The 21,793-nt window shown below is 37.9% G+C and overlaps 3 protein-coding genes across 4 annotated transcripts; 1 reads left to right on the forward strand and 2 right to left on the reverse strand.

Annotated features, from left to right (window-relative positions):
* Positions 1–1,563: 1,563 nt before the first annotated feature.
* On the reverse strand, positions 1,564–10,859 carry LOC125241515 (anaphase-promoting complex subunit 15B-like). 2 transcript variants are annotated; one of them, XM_048150037.1, is made up of 4 exons: positions 10,596–10,859; positions 10,286–10,379; positions 7,805–8,059; positions 1,564–3,893 (listed from the first exon to the last, which is right to left on the reverse strand). In XM_048150037.1, the coding sequence occupies exons 1-4, from the start codon at positions 10,713–10,715 to the stop codon at positions 3,736–3,738; spliced, it is 627 nt and encodes a 208-aa protein (XP_048005994.1). In that variant the 5' UTR covers positions 10,716–10,859; the 3' UTR covers positions 1,564–3,735. The 2 variants fall into 2 exon arrangements, with proteins under 2 accessions (XP_048005994.1, XP_048005993.1); XM_048150036.1 differs by having other exon boundaries at positions 10,286–10,400; positions 10,596–10,858.
* Positions 10,860–13,723: 2,864 nt separating this feature from the next.
* Positions 13,724–21,726, reverse strand: LOC125240820. Its single transcript, XM_048148945.1, has 5 exons — positions 21,050–21,726; positions 15,517–15,573; positions 15,123–15,270; positions 14,080–14,747; positions 13,724–13,981 (listed from the first exon to the last, which is right to left on the reverse strand). The coding sequence occupies exons 1-5, from the start codon at positions 21,068–21,070 to the stop codon at positions 13,742–13,744; spliced, it is 1,134 nt and encodes a 377-aa protein (XP_048004902.1). The 5' UTR covers positions 21,071–21,726; the 3' UTR covers positions 13,724–13,741.
* On the forward strand, positions 16,724–17,361 carry LOC125240821 (nucleoside diphosphate kinase). Its single transcript, XM_048148946.1, has one exon. It carries the CDS (start codon positions 16,740–16,742, stop codon positions 17,247–17,249), a length of 510 nt encoding a protein of 169 aa, XP_048004903.1. The 5' UTR covers positions 16,724–16,739; the 3' UTR covers positions 17,250–17,361.
* Positions 21,727–21,793: the final 67 nt, after the last annotated feature.

Below are 21,793 nucleotides of genomic sequence, written 5' to 3' on the forward strand. Positions count from 1 at the left end.
AACTCACATACGGGTCTTCACACCGTGTAAATAAGCTTTAATATTTCCACATCCAGCAAGTTTCTAGACAGATCTTCCAAATCTCGATGAAAATGAAATACTTAGGCAAGGTCTTTGCTTGCCGAGCGGATGTAGGAAGAGTGTTTAATGCGCTTACTAACCCTCAATGAGGTTTAAATCATTGTTCTTTTGTTATATTTTAAATAATGTTAACCTTGTAAAAATTGATACCTAATTACAATTATTTATTTACAAAAACTTGTATTATTTTAGGTAGGTACCTAAGTGTGAACAGAGAATCTTTACTAACGATATTTGACACAACTTGACAAAATAGTATTACGTTACGATACAAGTGCGTAAAAAAGGAAGTTCGAAACGAGTGGCGATAAATTAAAACACGACCGATGGGAGTATCGTACGTACGACGTTTTTCAGTACAGATGGCCCAGTTTTGACCTGCTATGAAATGAGCCACTTCTCGCACTAGTGCGTATAAAAAAACACCATCTGGTGCTGAAAGATGGTGCTTTTGGTGCCGCTCTGTCTGTCACATTTCTAAATATCTCGAGAACTACTTATGCGTCAATAAACTTTTAATTTTTTTCAGTACAGATGGTGTTTTTTTTACGCACTAGTGCGAGAAGTGGTTCATTATATGTATGCCAGGTCGAAACTTTGGAGGCTCATCTGTACTGAAAAACGTCGTACGATACACGTGCGAAAAGGAAATTCGTAACTCGTGTCGATTTAAAACACTCCCTTCGGTCGTGTTTTAATTTATCGCCACTCGTTTCGAACTTCCTTTTTTTCGCACTTGTATCGTAATGTACTATTATCACTATTCACTATCCATTAATTCCCGAGTAATCTGCTCATACTTATATCACTTATATGTATGTTCATAAGGATAAAAAGAAAATGGTTGTGACATACGAACGGACACGACGGCATAGATTTAGAATTATTAAACTAGATTGTTCAGTTAGGTCAAAAAGTGTGTCCACATGAGAGGTAATTGTTTGGGCTGGTGTCCCTCTCGCACTTGTTGACAATGTCAACATTATTCAGTGACGTCATCACTGTCATAAATTGGGGATACCAGTCAATTTTCAAAGTTACTACTAAATCTACTAACACCCAATTGAAAGTATTTTTTAATTATACAAATCTTTGATTTACTGGCATCAAAATAATTACATTATAATTATTTTCAAATTTTTTGAAATATATCGAAACCCTAGTTTGAATATAACATTAAAATAAAATAAGAAGTTATAAAGTCAGGTAATATACAGATAAAAATACTACTAATATGGGAACCTCATTAACACTGGCAACACGTGCGAGAGGGACACCAGCCCAAACAATGCCCTCTCATGTGGACCGTTTTCGCTAGTCTGATACGATCGACTTTCTGTTTCAGTAATAAGGTTTAATTTCGTATGGCAAAAAATGTGATTGAGCTGTCCCCTGTAAAGGTCTTTGCACGACGGAACTACCGTGTTTGCCATATTGGCTAGGGAACCCTAGCAAAGTTAAGCAGGAAAAGAAAGAAAAATATGTTCTTGTAAATTTTATTTTGTAAAAAAACCTATACTAACAGAAAGTATGATACTTCCAAAAGGGGAAAAGCTCAGATTTAGATACACTTGAGTTATAAAAAGATTCAACGAATTTAGATTAACTGAATAAAATATAAAAAATAAAATCCTACCCTTAGCCAAAGTAATTCTTTAATAGGCTAGTTTCCTACTAGTCAAATCAGCTTCTTTTTAAGAACTGTCAAAACGATTTGCTAATATGGGATTACTATGAAATACTGAGGAGTGACGTCACGGTCATTCATTTACTTTATATCTTTCTCTTTGACTTATTAATAGAAATTATGTCGTGCTTTATTTCGTACACTGCATGTTATTTTAAGTATATGAAACTAGCCTATTCACTTTAAGTAATTCTTTACTTTGGCTAAGGGTTGGGTAAAGTAATTCTTTACTTTTGCTACAAACAAACAGTAAGGGTCAAATCTACATACGTAGTACATATCCATTCTTATAAACTATTTCCAATATTATACATCATTATTGTAGTGTACGTAAGTATAAGTAGGCAAAAATTTCCACTTGTTCCAAAAATAATCAATAATCAATAATCATAATCATAGTAATACAACATTCAGTGTAGAGTCAACCAATTGGAACCCTAGGCCACTCTACAACCATGTCAAAATGACAAGCAGTAAGAGATTTCTTACAATCTGATTTATAACGTCACTATGACATAGTTCTATAGTGGCCTAGGGTTCCAATTGATTGACTGTACAAACAGCATCGCAACAAGCCCCGCCTCATTTTATGTTGCTTTAATTTATGTTTAGTTAACTAAGAATTCTAAGACCTCGAAGTGCTATATCAGATAAAATAAATTCATGGTACAGATGTAGTGCGAAATGGGTTTCCTTTCGTATTTTTCCGGAAACGTTCGTATTTGTCATGCTAGTTCAGTCAATGTCAGAGTACATCTTGTGCTGAGTGACTGAAATAGTATGACATGTTCTTACGTTTCCGTAACAATACGAAGGCAAATCGCAGTCTTATTGTCACGCGTAGATTCCTAAGATTTGATATTTTTTCAGTCAAAATAGTTGTCACACAACGCATTATTCTTCAATCACATAATAATAAATATAAATAAATATTATAGGACATTCTTAAAGAAAAGGATATATGTCTGTAGTACAAGTCTTAACATCTAAATAGGCTACTTGCCTCCTAGTCAAATCAGCTTCTTTTTAAGAACTGTCAAAACGAATTTGAACGACTTGCTAATATGGAATTTATATGAAATCGAATTGAGTGACGTTAGGGTCAACTCAGTTACTTTATATATTTCTACCTGACTTATTAAATATAAATTGGATTTAAAAGTAACTTCTGTCCGTGTTTTTCTTGTAACTAGCTGATGCTTTATTTCGTGCATGGTATAAAATATTTTATTTTAACTACAGTCAAGTTCCCTATTGTTTGATTCCGATGTGTACCAAAAAGTAGCTATTCGTGTATTAACTACATATTACAACAACCAAGAAAGCATTGTATTAGGCTCGCCACAGACAGCCCTAAAATTCATAATCTGAAAAAAAAAAGAGTTTTATACAATCTGTCAGATCTATCTGAAAATTCTGACAGATTGTATACTTAAAACTCTTTTTTTTCAGATTATGAAATTTAAGACTGTCTGTGGCGAGTCTTACACTTATGTCTGATCACAGAAAACTTGAACGAATACGTTAGATGTCGCTCACAGCGTTAATATTTCGAGTTTCGACAAGCAAGCTTTCCGTAAAAGGGGAACCTAAAATAGCTAAGTATAAAGGTGCATCCAAAAATGTAGGGATTAGGTGATATTCGTGACGCAAACTCTCGCTATCCAAGCGAAATGAAAGAGGCGCCATCACGAATGTGAGCCTATCGGCTGCTTGGATCAAGGTATTATATTCAGTGTATTAGTGTTCCAACTGCTGCCGCCCCTATAGAGGTCAAAATTGCGTCAAAATATATTGTCTTTATACCCAATATACCCTAATCCCACTATTTTTGTTACATCACGTATATGTAGGTACATGAATGTACATCGACGTGTCAACTACAAAAATCCGTCCCAATATGGACTTTCCTCAATCATTCCCTAAGACTCTTTCGTCTACAAAGTTCCGGCTGAGTCAATAGTGGTCTACGGCCACAGTGTGCTCTGGTCCAACATGTTCGGCTCCGAGGAGTCCGTGAACTCGAGCGTGCGCGGCAGCTCCCGCGGCGGGGCGTATCTCTCTTGAAGCTCCTCCTCCTCGTCCTCGTCGTGAGACTCCTCTGACTCGTCAGATTCGTCGTTGCCTGTAAGTTAGTACAAATTAGCGCGTCCCTGTAGTTTCAAAACGGTTTTGGGGACTGGGCCATTTTTTTCAAACCCCAATTTTTTGTAACATGGGTATTTTTTACGCGATTCATACTCAGAATCGCGAGGTCTTTCGATCCTGATAAGAGAAAAAAATGTCCCAAGATTCTCATACATTTTTCAAACCTTCCATTCCGTTACCGCCATACACAATGTATGAAAAAATGGTAACGGAATTGGAAAAAACCTTGGGGCATTTTTTCTCTCCTATTAGGATTAAAAGAGCTCGCGATTCTGAGTGGAAACATAAAAATTTCCAAATAAAAAAAAAGTGGGGTGAACAACTTTGAAATAAATGGCCCGACTATGCGAGTTTGCACTTGGTACATGTATTTCAGATAAAGAGTAAGGTACAGCAGGACAAAGCTCGACTGGGGGACAAATGTAACTGGTCCATTTTTTCCAAGTTTTACAATGTTTGCATTATTAAATAGACTGTCCACCGGTTATATATGGTAGGCGTGTTCAGTGGATACATGTAGAAGAACTCAACATCATAGTGCAATCATGGAAAAAATGGATCAGTTACAATTGCCCCCCGGTCGAGATTTGTCCCGCAGTATGTTGTACCTTAGTTATAAAACGAATATTGTTCACATGCTTCCAGATATTTTTTATAGATTACAATTATAGTAAATAAGAACATGTAAAATAAAAACTTGATCGGATAAGAACACAATTTCTACTCAACTAAGTTCTTCAAATGATGAATATGAGAAATTTTACTCGACTCGACTTATTGACTCGTTCGTAGACTACGAAAAAACATAGATTGAACAGCGAACATGCCGAAGGAAGATTATGACGAGTAAAGAACGGACGGATTAAGATAATGATGAACAACGAATTTGACCTTAGTTGAGAAAGACCATCGACGATCGTGACGAATAAAGAACGGCGAAAAACGACGACCCAAGAGTATACCAAAAAAAATTAACGCAAGCCCTGTTTCTAAATACATATTTCCGATTTTATAAATATGTAAAGTCCCTGCCCGCATCAAGAACGATGGTTGCAGATTGTTATGGTATGAAAAATATTCATCAACATCCATTTTTTAAGAACCATTAAGAACTAAAATAAATAATTAAAAAAAAAAACAATTAAAAGGTTATAAACACACAACTTTATTAAAACTTAATTAACAAAATAAATAGGTACAAAATATAACATGTAGACGAATTCTTAGTTTGTAAAAAAAAACAAAACTAAAAATGGATACTAAACCAGAAATTAACATAGGATTACCACTGATTATAAATACAGACAAAGTGAAATAAGGTACAGGCACAGTATAAGGAATATTCAGTAGTTAATCTCCGGCAGGTAGATGCGGGCGGTCTCTACTGCGCAAGGTCACGCAGGGTTGAACAAAATTACTATAAAGTTAATCAATCAACTTCGTACAAAGTAAGTTGTTGTTATCTAATAGGTACTATTAGGTAACTGTAAGTATTAGTATAACAATACCACACCAGTCAATATTGAATACACAAAAAAATATTATTCATATATTAGTCTCATAAGCGCAATACTAGATTGTGTAACGATCCCGAGCAAAATGAGATATTCACGGGGACGGTTTTTCACATCACGTATGTGGTAATTTATATGTTATACTTAGATATTATTTAAAACAAAAACGCACTTTCTACTACGTACCATTCAAGTAGGTACGTGTTTTTTTCTTAAATACTGACGAAATAGTATTTACATAAAATGTCTGAATAGATGATTCCACAATATTTAAGTAGGTACCAAACTTTCGAGATAAGATAGATCGCATCATCTACCTAAATAAAAAACAAGTATTTGGTTGCAAAGTAATTAATGTCGTTACAGGTAAATCCTTATTGATTTTAATGCATCACTATATCTCACTTTTACCTAACGCTGCAAAAATATAAGTATAAAAACCACTTACTTTTCTGGAAGTCTAGGAATTGTGAAGAATGTTATATCCGGATTTTTAGAACTGTTCTCCATACATCCATAAACACTACAGTAACGAAATGACCTCGGCACTGACGTCATTTTCACACACACATCAAAACAGCGCGCAAACGCGGCCCCGACTGTCCAGCCCAATAATTACCAGTTTCGCATGTTTTCGCTGCATGCGAGGGGTGGGAGGGGGACACACCGCGCGGCGTGAAGTTTGTAAGAAGAGTTATTACTGGTTTATACTGTGGTACAGGACAACAAGATGTTATTGATCTACCCAATAGATCAATAGAGGACAACAAGATGTTATTGATCTACCCAATAGGCTACTTGACCCTTTTTTAAAGTCTATTTTATATTATTTATTACTGTCCAATTAACCGAAAAAAAATACTACCATATTTTATTACGACTTGAAAACCACAAAAAAAAAACATTTAAAAAGTTTAACTTAATTAGGCAAAAACATCATTAGCCATGTTATATATAGATATATAGATTCTCTGCGCATGACGTAAATCGAATTGAGCACAAAATTTTTTGACATTTAAGTTATGAGCAGTAATCGGGGGTTTGGATGCCACACGGGGTGAATGACCTCAAACATTATGCTAGTATAGATATGCCGCGGGATTCCTGGCTTTATGTGGTTAGAAAAATTACAGTTTTTTTTATCATAATATTATGTACCTACCAGATATTATCAATTTTTTGCTAATATGGGTCAATGTTTTAAATGTCACATCAAATCATCATTGTTATTACTGCTGAGTTTATTTTTCTTAATAATTTTAGTATAGGCCTAATAGTAAAATATGTGAGTTATATAAAAAATCACTTTATTATCGATAAATAGTTTAGTGCAAAATTAACACATTATTTTCTTAGTGACAAAAAAGGTTTGACTTTTTTATATTACACGTAAATGATACCTAAATTTCTGTACTAAATTCGTTATTTTTATTTTTATATAATCATTCCTATTTACCTATAGCATAACCAACACTTGTTTATTCAATATCGTTTGTTTTATAAATATGTTACCTACACGGGAATTGCGTTTATATTTCGACCAGTTTTTTGTAACCTCATTGTTTATGAGCTACGGCAGATGCTTACCATCAGGCGATCCGTCTGATCCTTTGTCTTCTATGGCATAAGAGAAATTATCACGGGCCGTACGGCATAATCCATATCACTGTTTCTACTTGACATCCCGCAGTGTGGCATCCAAATCCCCGATCACTGGTTATGAGGCATAAAGTTCATCATGGTCAGTGATTGACTCGGCATGAAGTTAAGTTAGGTTCTATGACGTCACTATACGTCTGACAGCGTTTTCGGTGGCCAAAGTTAAAATCAATATTACACACATTTTTAATCGCAAATATGAAATACGTAGCCACCATACCTCTACACTTTTAATATCCAAAATCTATAAAAATTGGTTTCTTATGTCAAATACTACAGGACCCAATTATTTCTTGTGCCAAATTCGATAAGAGTCTAGTAGCCTATAGATCAATAACATCTTGTTGTCCTGTACCGTTGTCCAGGAGACAATGGCTCTGTATTATAGAAGACACAACTACATAGGACAGTAGATATTAAAACATTATCTGCTGGTCATGCCTATGTATTCATCATTTACTAAATTTCTGGTTATTATTTTTAGGTCGGTTCCCGCGCATTTACTTCCTCTTTTGATCCTTACATAAAAAAATAATTCCCTGCATTCTTTAATGCTGAAGCATGACCGGTTGCAAATGCAAGATAAGATTAATAAAAAAAGTCAACATCAAGATTCTCATTTCCAATGAAACAACAAAACTGGCAAATTTACTGATTGGCTTAGCTTCATAAATAAATTTGCCAGTCCGATAAAGTCGGAAATAGCATCTCCTACCAGCGGTAGCGCCACAACACACATTGTGGTCGTCATCACCCCAGTTTTCAGGCGAGGGTGGTGAGTTGTCCGATTCTAAATCAACATCAGACTCGTCGCCGATCTTGTGCGTGTCCTGTTCGTTGTACAGGTTGCCGGCGTCATCGTCGTGGCTCGAGTCCTCGTGTATTTGCAACAAGTCCACGTCGTGGTTCATGTTTGGAGGCTCTGGCTCTTCCTCCACTTCATCCGAGTCTTCCACTATTTGCACTGAATCTGTTTTGTAGAAAATTCTGTAATATGTTAGTACTATTAGCAACATGACTTATGAATATTTCAGTATTTTATAGTTTATTCCTGAAGCAGACTGGCGTCATTTAGAAAACAAATATTTTTTTCTTTGTTGACAACTTTTGATGAATAAATCTGATAGATCCATCAATCATAAGCCTCCTATTCCCGAATCAAGTAAGGTGTATCAAGCTTTTTATAGAATTAGTTCACAGAATATATTAAAAACCATCATTTATTGTCACTTCCTTTTACTTTCAGCACTAAGTGTCTTCAATGGCTATGTTTGCAAAAACATCTAGATAAACACCACTTACCAGCTCACATATTATATTGAATATGGATGTGCAGTTTGTTGACAAGACAGAAGTCAGGGCCAAGTAACAGGTTCAAAAATGGAAGCATGTAACAAAAGCGGCAGACCATCGATTTCAGTCAGTAATAATAGCTCAAACAAAATTTATTTAACAATGGGACACTGTTGAGAGCCGCAGAAATAATAGTTACTCATAATCTTGTTATTTGAAGATATTATTTTATATCCAGCGAAAGGGGATAAGATGACAGTTTATAAATTTTATTGTGAAGATTAAACTCCAGTTAAATTGAAAAAAAAAAATTACTTTGGTGGGATGAATATAAATGGTGACCAACTATTTTAGGACGCCAAAAGAAATCTAGTATGATCTCAACTTGTCCAATGAAGGACTGATACTCTTTAAAAACTTACATTCATAGCCTAGTAGTGTAATAGTATTTTATGCAACTGGTGGTTAAAAGAGGTCAAAAAAGGTGAGTGGCGTGGGTAACAATTTGAGGCGAAGCCGAAAATTGTTAATAAAGACGCCACGAGCATTTTTTGACTCGGTTAAACACCGTTGCATACAATACTTTTTCTACGACCAAGCACTTATTTTGAAAGAAAATTATAAATTCAACAAATACCTACTTTCAGTCATCTTAGTTATCTAGTGGACCGCCTACCATTTTGAATATGCAGTTTGAGTGCAAACATGAAAATAAAACTGTCTATGGTATGGTTCTTTGAAGCCTGGCCACTAAGACGAATCGAGCCGAGTTGAATCGAGTTCTCATACATTTGAATGCGATTCGACGCGTCGCCAATGAACGCAGCAGAAAACGAAGGAGTCTCGACTCTGCGAATTGGTTTGTTAAGTTGGTAGCAATGTACTGAATGTAATGTACTGAACTTTAACAGCTATATCGTGCTACTGCTACTAAATGTTTTCAGGGTATAGACTAGATAGACTTGTCCTGACATCTTTTATGTAGGGTTTTAAAGTTCTATGCACGACCTTGTAACTCACGAATAACAGTACGGGAGTAGAAAAAACAATTTATAGTTCTAGATCAACTAAAAACACACATCCATACTAATATTATAAATGGGAAAGTGTGTGTGTCCGTTTGTTTGTCCGTCTTTCATGGCAATACAGAGCGACAAATTGACGTGATTTTTTAGGTGGAGATAGTTGAAGGTATGGAGTAACATTGGCTACCTTTTGTCTCTTTCTAACACGAGCGAAGCCGCCGGCAAAAACTAGTTTTAAATATTTTTGTGACATAATCTGTCAATCTTTTTAGCAATGATGTAAAAATAATGCTAATAGCACATAGTATCTTCACATCAAGCATGCAAGCACCAGTGCAAAATGTTTCAAAGACTTGGGTTATTTATTAGACTTTGCTGACTTAAGCTAGATGTTGTAAGTCTTATACATTAGATTACCGCAGTTACATGTGTTAAAGGTACTTTAAAACATTCATGCTAACATTTTATCTAAGTTAAAACTTTTCATTGATCCAGTGTCATAACAATATTGTAGTACGAACCAATAATTTCTATTTAAAGTTACATATTTCAACAGAACTCAGTATTTGATAGTAATATGTGATTGTGAAAGCATTATTATGTGCAAATAACTTTGAAACTATGAGATAATAAATAACGCTTACACTGTGTGTTATTAAACCGTTTGCTGAACTGCTATGTGTGGGCACAGTTTAATCAGTACAGGGGGCCGATTTTTGAGTCTCATTGTCACTAAAATTCCGGTTGAAAACGGTGAATTGCCTATTATTTTCAATGACAATTTTCTGAATTCGAACGCCGTGAGTTTGAGTCTCACGGCCCCCAGGCTCTAATAGTTTATAACTTTATATAGCATTAATAGACAACTTTAAGCTTACCCTCTTCCTCTTCAGACTCGCACTCCTCCATGGGCTCAGGGTCGGCCTTACCCAGCGGCGCCCGAGCCTTGTATTGCTGCCCAACATTACTTAACTGCAACGAAATAAATTTAAACTACACCAAACAATATGCCGTGTTGTCGTTGTCTACTTACCAGGGTTTAACCCTTTGAACGCCAAGTCTCGCTAACCAAAATGGTCTCAAGTCCAAGGTGTTCGTTACTCATCTATAGCTTCAATCATTGCCGTGACGGATTATGCCGTCTTTGGCGGTCAAAAGGTTAACATAAACATGTATTAATAAACATACCCAGTTCTGGTTCGATTGTTCCAAAGCCGCCAACTCTGCGTCTTCGTCGCAAGGGGTGTCGGCGCTAAACCATTTCGAGTCTATGAAACGAGGTGTCGTTTCAGGGAATGGTATATCCATTATTACATGATTTTAATTTGTTATAATATAAAACTCATTCAATAAAATAATAGTCACGTAGGTTAAAGAACAGAATATCCATTGATATCGTATATCGATCCAGCCGGTGTGTAGACAGTAGACATAGACACTAGACAGACACAAAGAAAAACAGAAAAGCAAAACCTTGATTTGATTTTAAAAAAAAATACATTTGACAGTTGCAGCAGGTGTTGCTGCTCTCAATAAAGCTAGGAACATACTACGCGGACGTCCGTCGTAAAGCTAGGAACACACTACGCGGACGTCCGTCGTGAATCGACCGCGGACGGGAATCTGGACAATGACATTACACATAACCGTGCAAACTATCGGTCGACGGACGCGGACGTGGCCTTGAGCGCACGGACGTCCGATCGAAATCTGGCTCTCTGGATGTTTTGTTCCGTGCACACTGATAGGTCGCGGTCGCGGTCGTTTTACGACGGACGTCCGCGTAGTATGTTCCTAGCTTAAAACGACCGCGACCGCGACCTATCAGTGTGCTCGGAACAAAACATCCAGAGAGCCAGATTTCGATCGGACGTCCGTGCGCTCAAGGCCACGTCCGCGTCCGTCGACCGATAGTTTGCACGGTTATGTGTATTTCCATTGTCCAGATTCCCGTCCGCGGTCGATTTACGACGGACGTCCGCGTAGTGTGTTCCTAGCTTTAAGCTAGGAACATACTACGCGGACGTCCGTCGTAAATCAACCGCGACCGCGACCGATCAGTGTGCACGGTCACAAAACATCCAGTGAGCCAGATTTCGATCGGACGTCCATGCGCTCAAGGCCACGTCCACGTCCGTCGACCGATAGTTTGCACGGACTAGGAACATACTACGCGGACGTCCGTCGTAAATCAACCGCGACCGCGACCGATCAGTGTGCACGGTCACAAAACATCCAGTGAGCCAGATTTCGATCGGACGTCCATGCGCTCAAGGCCACGTCCACGTCCGTCGACCGACAGTTTGCACGGTTAAGCAAGGAACACACTACGCGGACGTCCGTCGTGAATCGACCGCGGACGGGGATCTGGACAATGGAAATTACACATAACCGTGCAAACTATCGGTCGACGGACGCGGTCGTGGCCTTGAGCGCACGGACGTCCGATCGAAATCTGGCTCGCTGGATGTTTTGTTCCGTGCACACTGTTCGGTCGCGGTCGCGGTCGTTTTACGACGGACGTCCGCGTAGTATGTTCCTAGCTGTGTATTTCCATTGTCCAGATTCCCGTCCGCGGTCGATTCACGACGGACGTCCGCGTAGTGTGTTCCTTGCTTTACTTAGTGATATGCTCTCTGCTCTCTCGTAAGGACAGTTTATACACTGATAAAGTGATAACAGACAGACAAGTTGTTGCAGCTTTTGTATTGCCTGTGGCTTATCCCGCCAGGCGGCGCCTGTGCAAGCAGGGAGACTAGAGATAGATGATATTTCTAATCTCCATATGTGCAAGTGCCTAGGCATGTCCAAGGCAATGTCCAAGGCATGTCGCTGTCATTCGTATGTGAGAGAGAAAAAACATATCATCTGCTCGCTCTCACGTATGAAATTCTTTAGAGCCCGCGCACACGGGCAACTGTTGCCGGCGACTTTTTTGTCGCGGCCATGGCCTAGTATGAAAGTGCGCACACGAGGCGACGCAACTTTTCATACAAATAGTCGCCGAGCAACTGTTGCCCCCGTGTGCGCGGGCCCTTATCTGTGGCGCCAACTGTCACAACCTGGTGTGCCTCCTTTTGCCGACTCGACATTGGACGACCCGACCCGTCACAAGGTCATGGTGTTGTCATACTAAGTACAATATCAAGAAACGGGTAAAATGTGATAAATATATTACTTATATTAGTGACCTTGCATTTCCATGCGGACCCAAGCCACCAGTCACATTATTAGTACCAATGAAGCATTTTAAAATTTAAAGGGCCTAGTGCATTCTACTTGCTAACTGGCACAATATCGTTGAAGAGTCGTTTTCGTTCCTCGAAATATTTTAGGATTTAGCTACGCTCAGAATTTAATTGCGTCCTTGTGACACAATCTACTAATTTGCTATTTTGCGTTTTATTCTGGACTCACTTGTGAATGATTTTTAATAGGTGTCGGTTTACCATGGACCTAATATTATACGGACGTAACGCTCAATCTCTAGGTCCATGGGGTCCCAGCACGAACAAGTTGTTCACAGAAATCGCGAAGCGTCTGGTTGAGGTAACTGGTGACCGAAGAGCTGGCGACTTCCTCGCAGAACGAATCAGCATTGCGATATAGCGAGGAAATGTCGCCAGTATCCTTGGTACAATGCCTCAAGGGCCTATTTTAGACATTAGCTAACTTTTGAGTTTAGTCTTAGTTTCTTTATATACATACATACAATCACGCCTGTATCCCATTAAGGGGTAGGCAGAGCAGATGAAACTACTAAAGCTTCAGTGCCACTCTTGGCAAATAAGGGGTTGAAAGAAAACGAAACTGTGGCATTGCAGTGACAGGTTACCAGCCTCTCGCCTACGCCACAATTTAACCCATAATCCCCGTTTCTTCATATAAGTAGGTATATAAAATATTCCTAGGTACACATTATTACGCCGTGTCTTGCGTGGGCGACGGTCGCGCGACCGTCGCCGTCGCGTCTCATACTTCCATGTCGATAAAGCTAGGAACATACTACGCGGACGTCCGTCGTAAATCGACCGCGGACGGGAATCTGGACAATGAAATTACACATAACCGTGCAAAACTATCGGTCGACGGACGTGGACGTGGCCTTGAGCGCATGGACGTCCGATCGAAATCTGGCTCGCTGGATGTTTTGTTCCGTGCACACTGATCGGTCGCGGTCGCGGTCGATTTACGACGGACGTCCGCGTAGTATGTTCCTAGTTTTAGGTTTGATTTCGTATGCGTCGCATCGCCGTCGCGCGATCATCGCGCGACCGTCGCCCACGCAAGCCACGGCGTTACAAAAAAATAATACACATCTTTCAACGTTTATTTTAGTCGTATATACTTGGAGTGTTTATATTCAAGTATCCTGTACACACCAGCCACTTTGGACCTTCGGCAAGTGGATATCGTTGATTACACCTGTGTGGCTTTATATATCTTCGGGTATTTGATCCACTGACCAAACTCTTCATCAGACGTGTGTTATTTTTCTTAATTTTACCCTCTGACAGCTCCTTCAGAAGTGGAATGTATTCTGGTTTCGATAATTCCAATGTAATGCGGCTCATCTAAAAAGAAAATGATTATGTATTCCTTTCGTGCTGACACTGCTGACTCCATGAAAGAGATACAAAGTACACAGATTTTGCTGTATTGTGTATCTTACCACAAGATTAAGTTGAGGGTCACTTAATGGCGTCGTAATAGGTCCAAGTAAAACAACACTACTGTTTGGACTAAGGCTATCAGGGTCTACGTATATAATATCTGATGCCTGCTCATCTTGAATTTCATCATTTATAATGAGGAACATTTGTTCATGCTTCATGATTCCTGTTGACTGATTATTATCATGAGAGTCGGAAATACTTAACAAAGGCTCATATGATGGTAAATTTACTTTTTTCTGTTTCGTTTTTTTAGTTTTACTAGACTTACAACATAACTTTTTTAATTGCGCTGTTAATATGTCGAATAATAGTTCTTTGTTTTCTTCAGTTTCCTCGCTACTTATATCAACGAGATTTTGTAAAGGAACACTGTGCAACAAATTTTTGATTCTTTGATTTGCTAGGTAATTTGGATCCACGCCAACTTTCACATTGTAAGGTTCAACTTCCTTATCATCTATTCTAAAGAAAGCCGATCCACGATCTAAATTTTGATTATGTGCACGCGGTTTTTTATCCTTTAGATTTTTCGCCTTTTTTTTACTTTTTCTAATGGGTTCAGTATCTGTCACATCAAGCAAGTCTTGCTTTTGTTTTTTCTTAAGCAGCGAAATTATTTCGGTGTCACTTAATTTCGAAACTATCACCGTATCATCGTCTGAATCTAAAAAGAAAAAAGACGAATTTAAATATTTTAAATAAATTAATTAAGAGTATAAATTATAAAATTACATGGCGATACTTTCTCCTAGTCCGCAAAGTAGCACTTAAAGTACCTACACATGTGAAGATGAAAATTGTAACTTGTGTCACTTTAAAAGACTCATCGACTGTGTTTTAATTTATAGCCACTCGTTTCAAATTTCCTCTTGTACTATAAGCTGCAAAAGTGTATGGAAAATTTATCAATGAATTCATTCATATTTTCTCCATGCAATTTTGCAGCTCACTGTACCTTGCGGTACAAAAGCTTTGGCCCTTGTGTCATACTCATAGTACAATACCTCGTGTCATTTACAATACTTATCCTTATAATCACCTTGAGCTACCACAGCTGTATTAGCATTAGGCAACTCGGATTTTTTCCCGTCATATTGGTGTGACAAAAGCATTGTTGCTATATCCGCTGCTTGGCCTATATCTTCATTTAATAAATATTTCGAGGGCTTCGCTGCTGACAAATAAACCTAGAAATAAAAATGCTACTTGAAACTTTTTTTTTTGTATCCTTTATCTCAAAATGTGATCTGTTCGCTGCTTCTTTGAAAATTGCAATTATATCGGCCAGGGTTAGTTGTTTGATGGCTTGAGGTAGATGAATCAATAATAGGTTTTTTTTTTGTGAACAAATATCCTTCCTGTTCCTAAATATACTTTATCATGAGTAAATGGACCCTATTATTTCAGTTTCTCAATATGTTAACAAAACTTACACAAATTAATATAAAAAACAATCTGTAACTCATGATGAGTACCAGGTTAGCTGACATCTGCAGAGAAAATGACAAATTATTATTATCATTTCATTACACGATTGACTGCCCAGTAATTGAAATCAAATGAAAAATTTTACGATTAGTCACAAAATAATAATTGTTTCATAAATTGACTACCTACGAACTTAAGATTGATATTACGAAAGTTTCACTTCTTGACTATAAAGGCTGGCGTCCACTAGACTCGCCGAATCTAAATATGTCGCTTTCTAAATGCGTGGAATCGAAATCACCGTTCATAGTAAAGCCTGGCGTCTATTTTTAGGTTCGCCGAGTCGAGCCCCGTTAATTCGCTTTCTGCATATCTTATGAGACTAGAGATGCACCGAATATTCGGTTACTATTCGGTATCCGGCCTATTCGGCCCTTATTTTAATATTCGTCCGGATACCGGATAGTGACGTACTATCCGGCCGGATACCGGATGTGCTATTTTTTATTGAATGATTTTGGGGTAAAACAAATTAAATGTAAAAAAACAGTTACGGTTATAATACTTATAATCATAGCCCTTTATTATATAAAAAAAACATTTAAACAAAACCGGACTCCGCGCGAAGTTCACTACGAAATAAGTCAAAACCTGCACGACGCGCCCGCTCCCTGCTTAAATTGTAGGTATTGTAGGTAAAATTCTACTGTCCGAATATTCGGCGGCCGGATACCGAATATTCGGCCGATGGTTGGGCCGAATATTCGGTATCCGGTATCCGGCCAAACAACTATTCGTTGCATCTCTATATGAGACTGCGTCCATTGGCGACGCGTAGATCGCATTCAAATGTATGAGAACTCGATGCGACGCGGTTCGAGTCCTCCATAAGGCTGGCGTCTACTAGGCTCACCGAGTTTAATCTCAATTATTCGCCTTAAAGCCTCCACACAGGCGTCCACTTAGGCGAAATCGAGCCGCATCGAATCGAGTCCTCAACTCCTCATACATTTGAATGCCATTCGACGCGTCGCTAATGGACGGCGAATTAATAAGACTCGACTCGGCGAGCCTAGTGGACGCTAGGCTTAAGCGGGGGTGCTTGAGTGTGGTAGTCTATATAGATGGCAGCACTTTGCAAAGGGGTAAATTCACTGTATACTGTGGCAACATTTTGATTACGCAGCTGTGACGACACGGACACGAAACTTCCTCTTTCCTTTTTCGTATGATCGCCACTTTGCTGTTCGCGTTCTCGACGATAGCCGAATTCATAATGGCGGAACCACGTGAAAGAACTTTCCTCATGATCAAACCTGATGGCGTTCAACGTGGAATCGTCGGCACCATTATTGAGCGCTTTGAGAAGAAGGGCTTCAAGTTGGTGGGTCTCAAATTCATGTGGCCGTCCGAAGAACTACTCCAGAAGCACTACAGCGACTTGGCGTCCCGGCCTTTCTTCCCCGGACTAGTGAAATACATGAGCTCCGGCCCAGTTGTACCCATGGTTTGGGAAGGTTTAAATGCTGTGAAGACTGGACGTCAAATGCTCGGCGCTACTAACCCAGCTGATTCTCTACCAGGCACAATTCGTGGCGATCTCTGCATCGAAGTTGGACGTAACATCATCCACGGCTCCGACAGTGTTGAATCGGCTAAGAAAGAAATCGCTCTCTGGTTTTCCGAGAAAGAAATCGTCGGATGGACCCCAGCTGCCGAGAAATGGGTTTACGAATAAACTATAATTCCTAAGTATAATATTCCAATCGCTAACCTAAAATTCCATGGTGTTGAGGTTAAGTGGTTTTTAAGTTACTCATTAATTTACAAATAAATTTAAATACAATAAACTTTGTTTCATTCATTTCCTTTACATCCATTTATTATTTGAACCTCATGGTCATAACATAACCAACAATTTTATTTAGACATAATTTATGGTATGGTAGTGATGTAGGATAGGATGTGTTCAAACGAACGCCATATAAATGTTAACCGGTTTCGATCTCTGAAAGCAATTCTTTTGTTATTTTTACATTAAAATATTTATGTAAAATAGGGCAGTATAACTACCTACACACCTTATTTAAAGTTACATACAGGTCGAACGCGATTAATTAACATTATTTTTTTACCTTTTTTTTTTTGTTCGACCTGTATGTAACTTTAAATATGTGTACAAAGCGCGAGAACTTAGTGTTATACCTACACACCCTTTTATTTTATTAGAGGGTATAATTTCAAAGAGTGAGCCTTCTGTACTTGTACTATTATATATTCTGTGGTACAGATTATTATAAAACAATTTCCTCATGGGTGATGTGAAAATTTCGCCTTGCAATAGTCAATAAAACTTGATCCCTCATTAGCTTCCGAATAAATGCATTGCCTTTAAATCATTTGCTTCATTCAGAATTAAATAACTGCAATTTCTTATTATTACATTGCAGGGAGGCCAAAGTTATTTAGACTATCCAAAGTGTCATGTCTTATTATCTTACATTATAATTTTCTTAACTATAAAAAAGAACTAGCTTGCTGTAATCTACTCCGTTTATGCACATTGTTTGTCATATAGTTGTTTATAATACTTACCCATTATCAACTACATTGTATTGTAAATCAAGACAAGGTACCAGGGCAATTTCAATTGATCATAAACTTTGAGTTCCAAATGTATCCACTATAGAATCACAGAATACGTGGAAGAAATCGATTAGTTGAAATTGCCCACCAGTCGAGAATGCCCCTCCCGCCCCGGTACCTTAATAAGATTTCAACGGTTAGAATAGTTCTAACTGTTGCAGCTATTGACCTAGCCTAGGAGGGCTTATTAAGAAACTCAACGCAAATCTCTAAAATTTGGCAGATATTCAGATACCTGTATCACCTGTATGGGCTGGTTAAATAAGAAAGAAAACAATACTGTGCTCTAGACAATTTTATCTATAATTAATATCTTAAAAATTGCTACTCTAACTTACATAATAACATCACTTTGATGTAATAGTGCAATGCTTTCGAGATGAGCTGCACTTGCTTCATAATAACAAAACTCCCTTAACAGAACAATGCAAGTATCTAAAAATATTGCAAAGAATACAACACGTCTCGGAGCATGATAATTAATAAATTCTGTAAGTGCATCCCATCAATAATAAACAAAACCTTTGATTATATATTTCAGGATATGCTAGAATACTAGTGTTAAATCATTCGTTAATTTTCCGGTACAACATTAACCACAGTAGGTAAAAATGGGTATCACCTTGGATCGGTCCATTCGTTTTTCACCACACTAACTGGTAATGGCTCTCTTTGCTATTTGAAAACAGATAGCAAAATTGTATTTTACCTACAAGAGTGCAAAGTAATTTCATACAATTTTTTAACTTGATGATAGATTGCTGGCTGATAGATTTTACCTATAAATTGAATAATATGATGGATTTGATTTAGTTTGATGTTATATAGTCAGTATTTTGTTCGTGTTGGTGTGGTGAAAAATGTTGTTTCACTCGGTGAAAGTTTGTCTAACCTTCGTGCCTTGAAACCCTCGCTACGCTAGCGATTCAATATTGGAATCTTTCGCTTGCTCGGGTATCAATATTGGCACGCGAGGTTAAACAACTTTGCCCCCTTGTAAAACATAAACTATTGTCCTGTTCTTAAATTTGTCCCATTCTGCTTTCGTCACCCCTTCATAATAAAATTCGTCACTTTCGTCAGTTGTCGTTGATCGTATGTTTATCTTTTTCTTATTCGGCTCATTCGTTATTTAATAGACGATAATTTTATTAACCCCCGACCACAGAACACCCCACTAGAAGCCAAATGCAAGCGATATTGTTCGAGACGCAAATCACCAATCCTTGCGGGGTGAGGCGGGCGCGCACGGTGCTGCCATTGGTCGTTTCAAATAATGGCGCGGCTTTACGATTAGCAGTAGGGATGGGAATGGGACATGTCTATTATAGACAATGGTACCGGTACCAGTACTGTGGTGAATTTGTTTTGCAACAAATTATAATATTATAATTAAATTATAATAAGGCCTAGTTACCCTTCGGGTTGGAAGGTCAGATGGCAGTCGCTTTCATAAAACTAGTGCCTACGCCAAATCTTGGTAGTAGTTTCCAAAGCGGACCCCAGGCTCCCATGAGCCGTGGCGAATGCCGATGCCGGGATAACGCAAGGAGGATGATAATTGTGATAGCATCTCAATAAAAATCATTCTAGTAACTAATAACTAAACTGTGCATTTTTACTTACGTTTACTAAGTTAAATAACCAACTAAATATTCTAAACTAATCAATGAACTAAATACCACTACAGACTCTACAGATTCTAGATAATTATTCACTATTACAAATCTGCTTTCTTTTATATTTCATAAAATGGTAGCACATGGTACGAACGGCAGTACGAAGTTCCCGCAACAGACATAAACTAACATGGCCCCATGCCTAGTCGTTTACGTGAAAGGGATAGCATAATCACATTGTTAACTCGGTAAAGAGGGATGGACGCGCCTCGGCGCCGCTCAGCACAACCATATTGACCAGTATAAATGAACTCCGCGGACAATAAACAATATTCAACAAAATAATTAATTTGACTTAACTGTGGAATGTTGTTCCATCTTTTTTACATGTAGAAGTGTTAGAAGACTTGCCACACCACTTTATGCTGTAAGAGACCATTGTTTGCAACCGAAATTGATTATTTAAGATTTTTTCCCGAGCGGAGACGGACACTGTTAGCGGGTCGTATACTTGGGCGCTACTGATCGGTGTCGCACGCGTTCAAACTTTTATAAACCTGATTTGTCGTATGCTTGGTGACCGCGAGTCGCCCTGTAAGGGCCATCTTGTTGTATTGATCTGTGCCCCCGACGCAAAAACGACGGGGTATTATAAGTTTGACGTGTCTGTCTGTCTGTGGCATCGTAGCTCCCGAACGGATGAACCGATTTAGATTTAGTTTTTTTTTGTCTGAAAGCTGAGTTAGTCGGGAGTGTTCTTATATACGAATAAATCGACAATTTATAATGAAATTGGTAATCCGAGGCGATAGTTAATAATGCCGCTAAGGGGTTTGTGGCTTATTGCGAGTAAATTACATCAGAGTTACAAAAATGCGGAGATATGTTGTCAGGAGTTCCATATCTTTGGTTAGCGACAGCATTTAACATTTGATGTTGAAAAATTAAAGGAGTTGGTTGTAACTATATTCAATAATGTTCTCTATTTCTTATCTAGTTGTATCGGAATATTAACAAAGATTCTACACTTTTAAATACGAAATTGAACTGGAATTAGCGTCAAATATGACGACTAGTCTTGAGACAAATAGTCGAATATACATTATGCTGGTATTTGTCAATATTTAAAAAAAATTGAGAGTAGGCATGATACTAATTCCAGTCTGGTAAAATTAGTGCTTCAAACATTTAGGCTCATGTCACGATCATAACTATTTACAAGGGATAGAGAAACATTACAACAAATTTCGACATTTTAATTAATTAATCGTACTTGCGTTTTCCAAATCTGCATAATTTTAGTTTAAGTAGGAGAAGAATGCCCAAGCACTATAACTTTACACTGTGCACGAGTCAGATTTGGCAAGCGCAACCACGACAATGCAAGATTATCTCGCTAAACCACAGCCAATCACAATTTGTCAAATGAAAATGTGCAGTGATTACGACAGAATAGTTAAATACAATGTCATATAAATTCAATAATTGAAAATTCACGTTTGGTTTGATAACATTGCCTCGTCAATTTGGAGACACGTCCAGTGTTGTGTTTATGTCCTACATAAACATGAAATTGCTCCTGGAAACTACATTTCTATTTTTTTTGCAGACAAGGCAATTTTGATACCAGCCGTGCACTTAGTTGTAAAATGTTTAGTGACGATTAGTATCCAGATTGACTTATCATCTACCTCTAGGTAGTTTACATGTACAGACTGACAAGATGTATAAATAAGACTCCAAGCAGATTATGTCTGGAGTTGACAGATTTTCCTTATCCTTATGATAATATGGGTAAGGATTGACCTCTGTTATATCCTAATAGTCACCCGATAATAATAATAAACTTTACACTTTATAGATAAACTGTTCTACAATTTATTTTGGATCTGACCACTTAATTTCAAATTTGCAAATTAGGGCCGCTTTTTTATATACAATTACATTTATTTACATATAAGGTATAGTAATATAATAAAAAAGACTACAATTAGAATTAAATTTAATATGTACATTA

Source organism: Leguminivora glycinivorella, chromosome Z, assembly GCF_023078275.1.
Source record: "Leguminivora glycinivorella isolate SPB_JAAS2020 chromosome Z, LegGlyc_1.1, whole genome shotgun sequence".
NCBI lineage: Eukaryota > Metazoa > Arthropoda > Insecta > Lepidoptera > Tortricidae > Leguminivora > Leguminivora glycinivorella.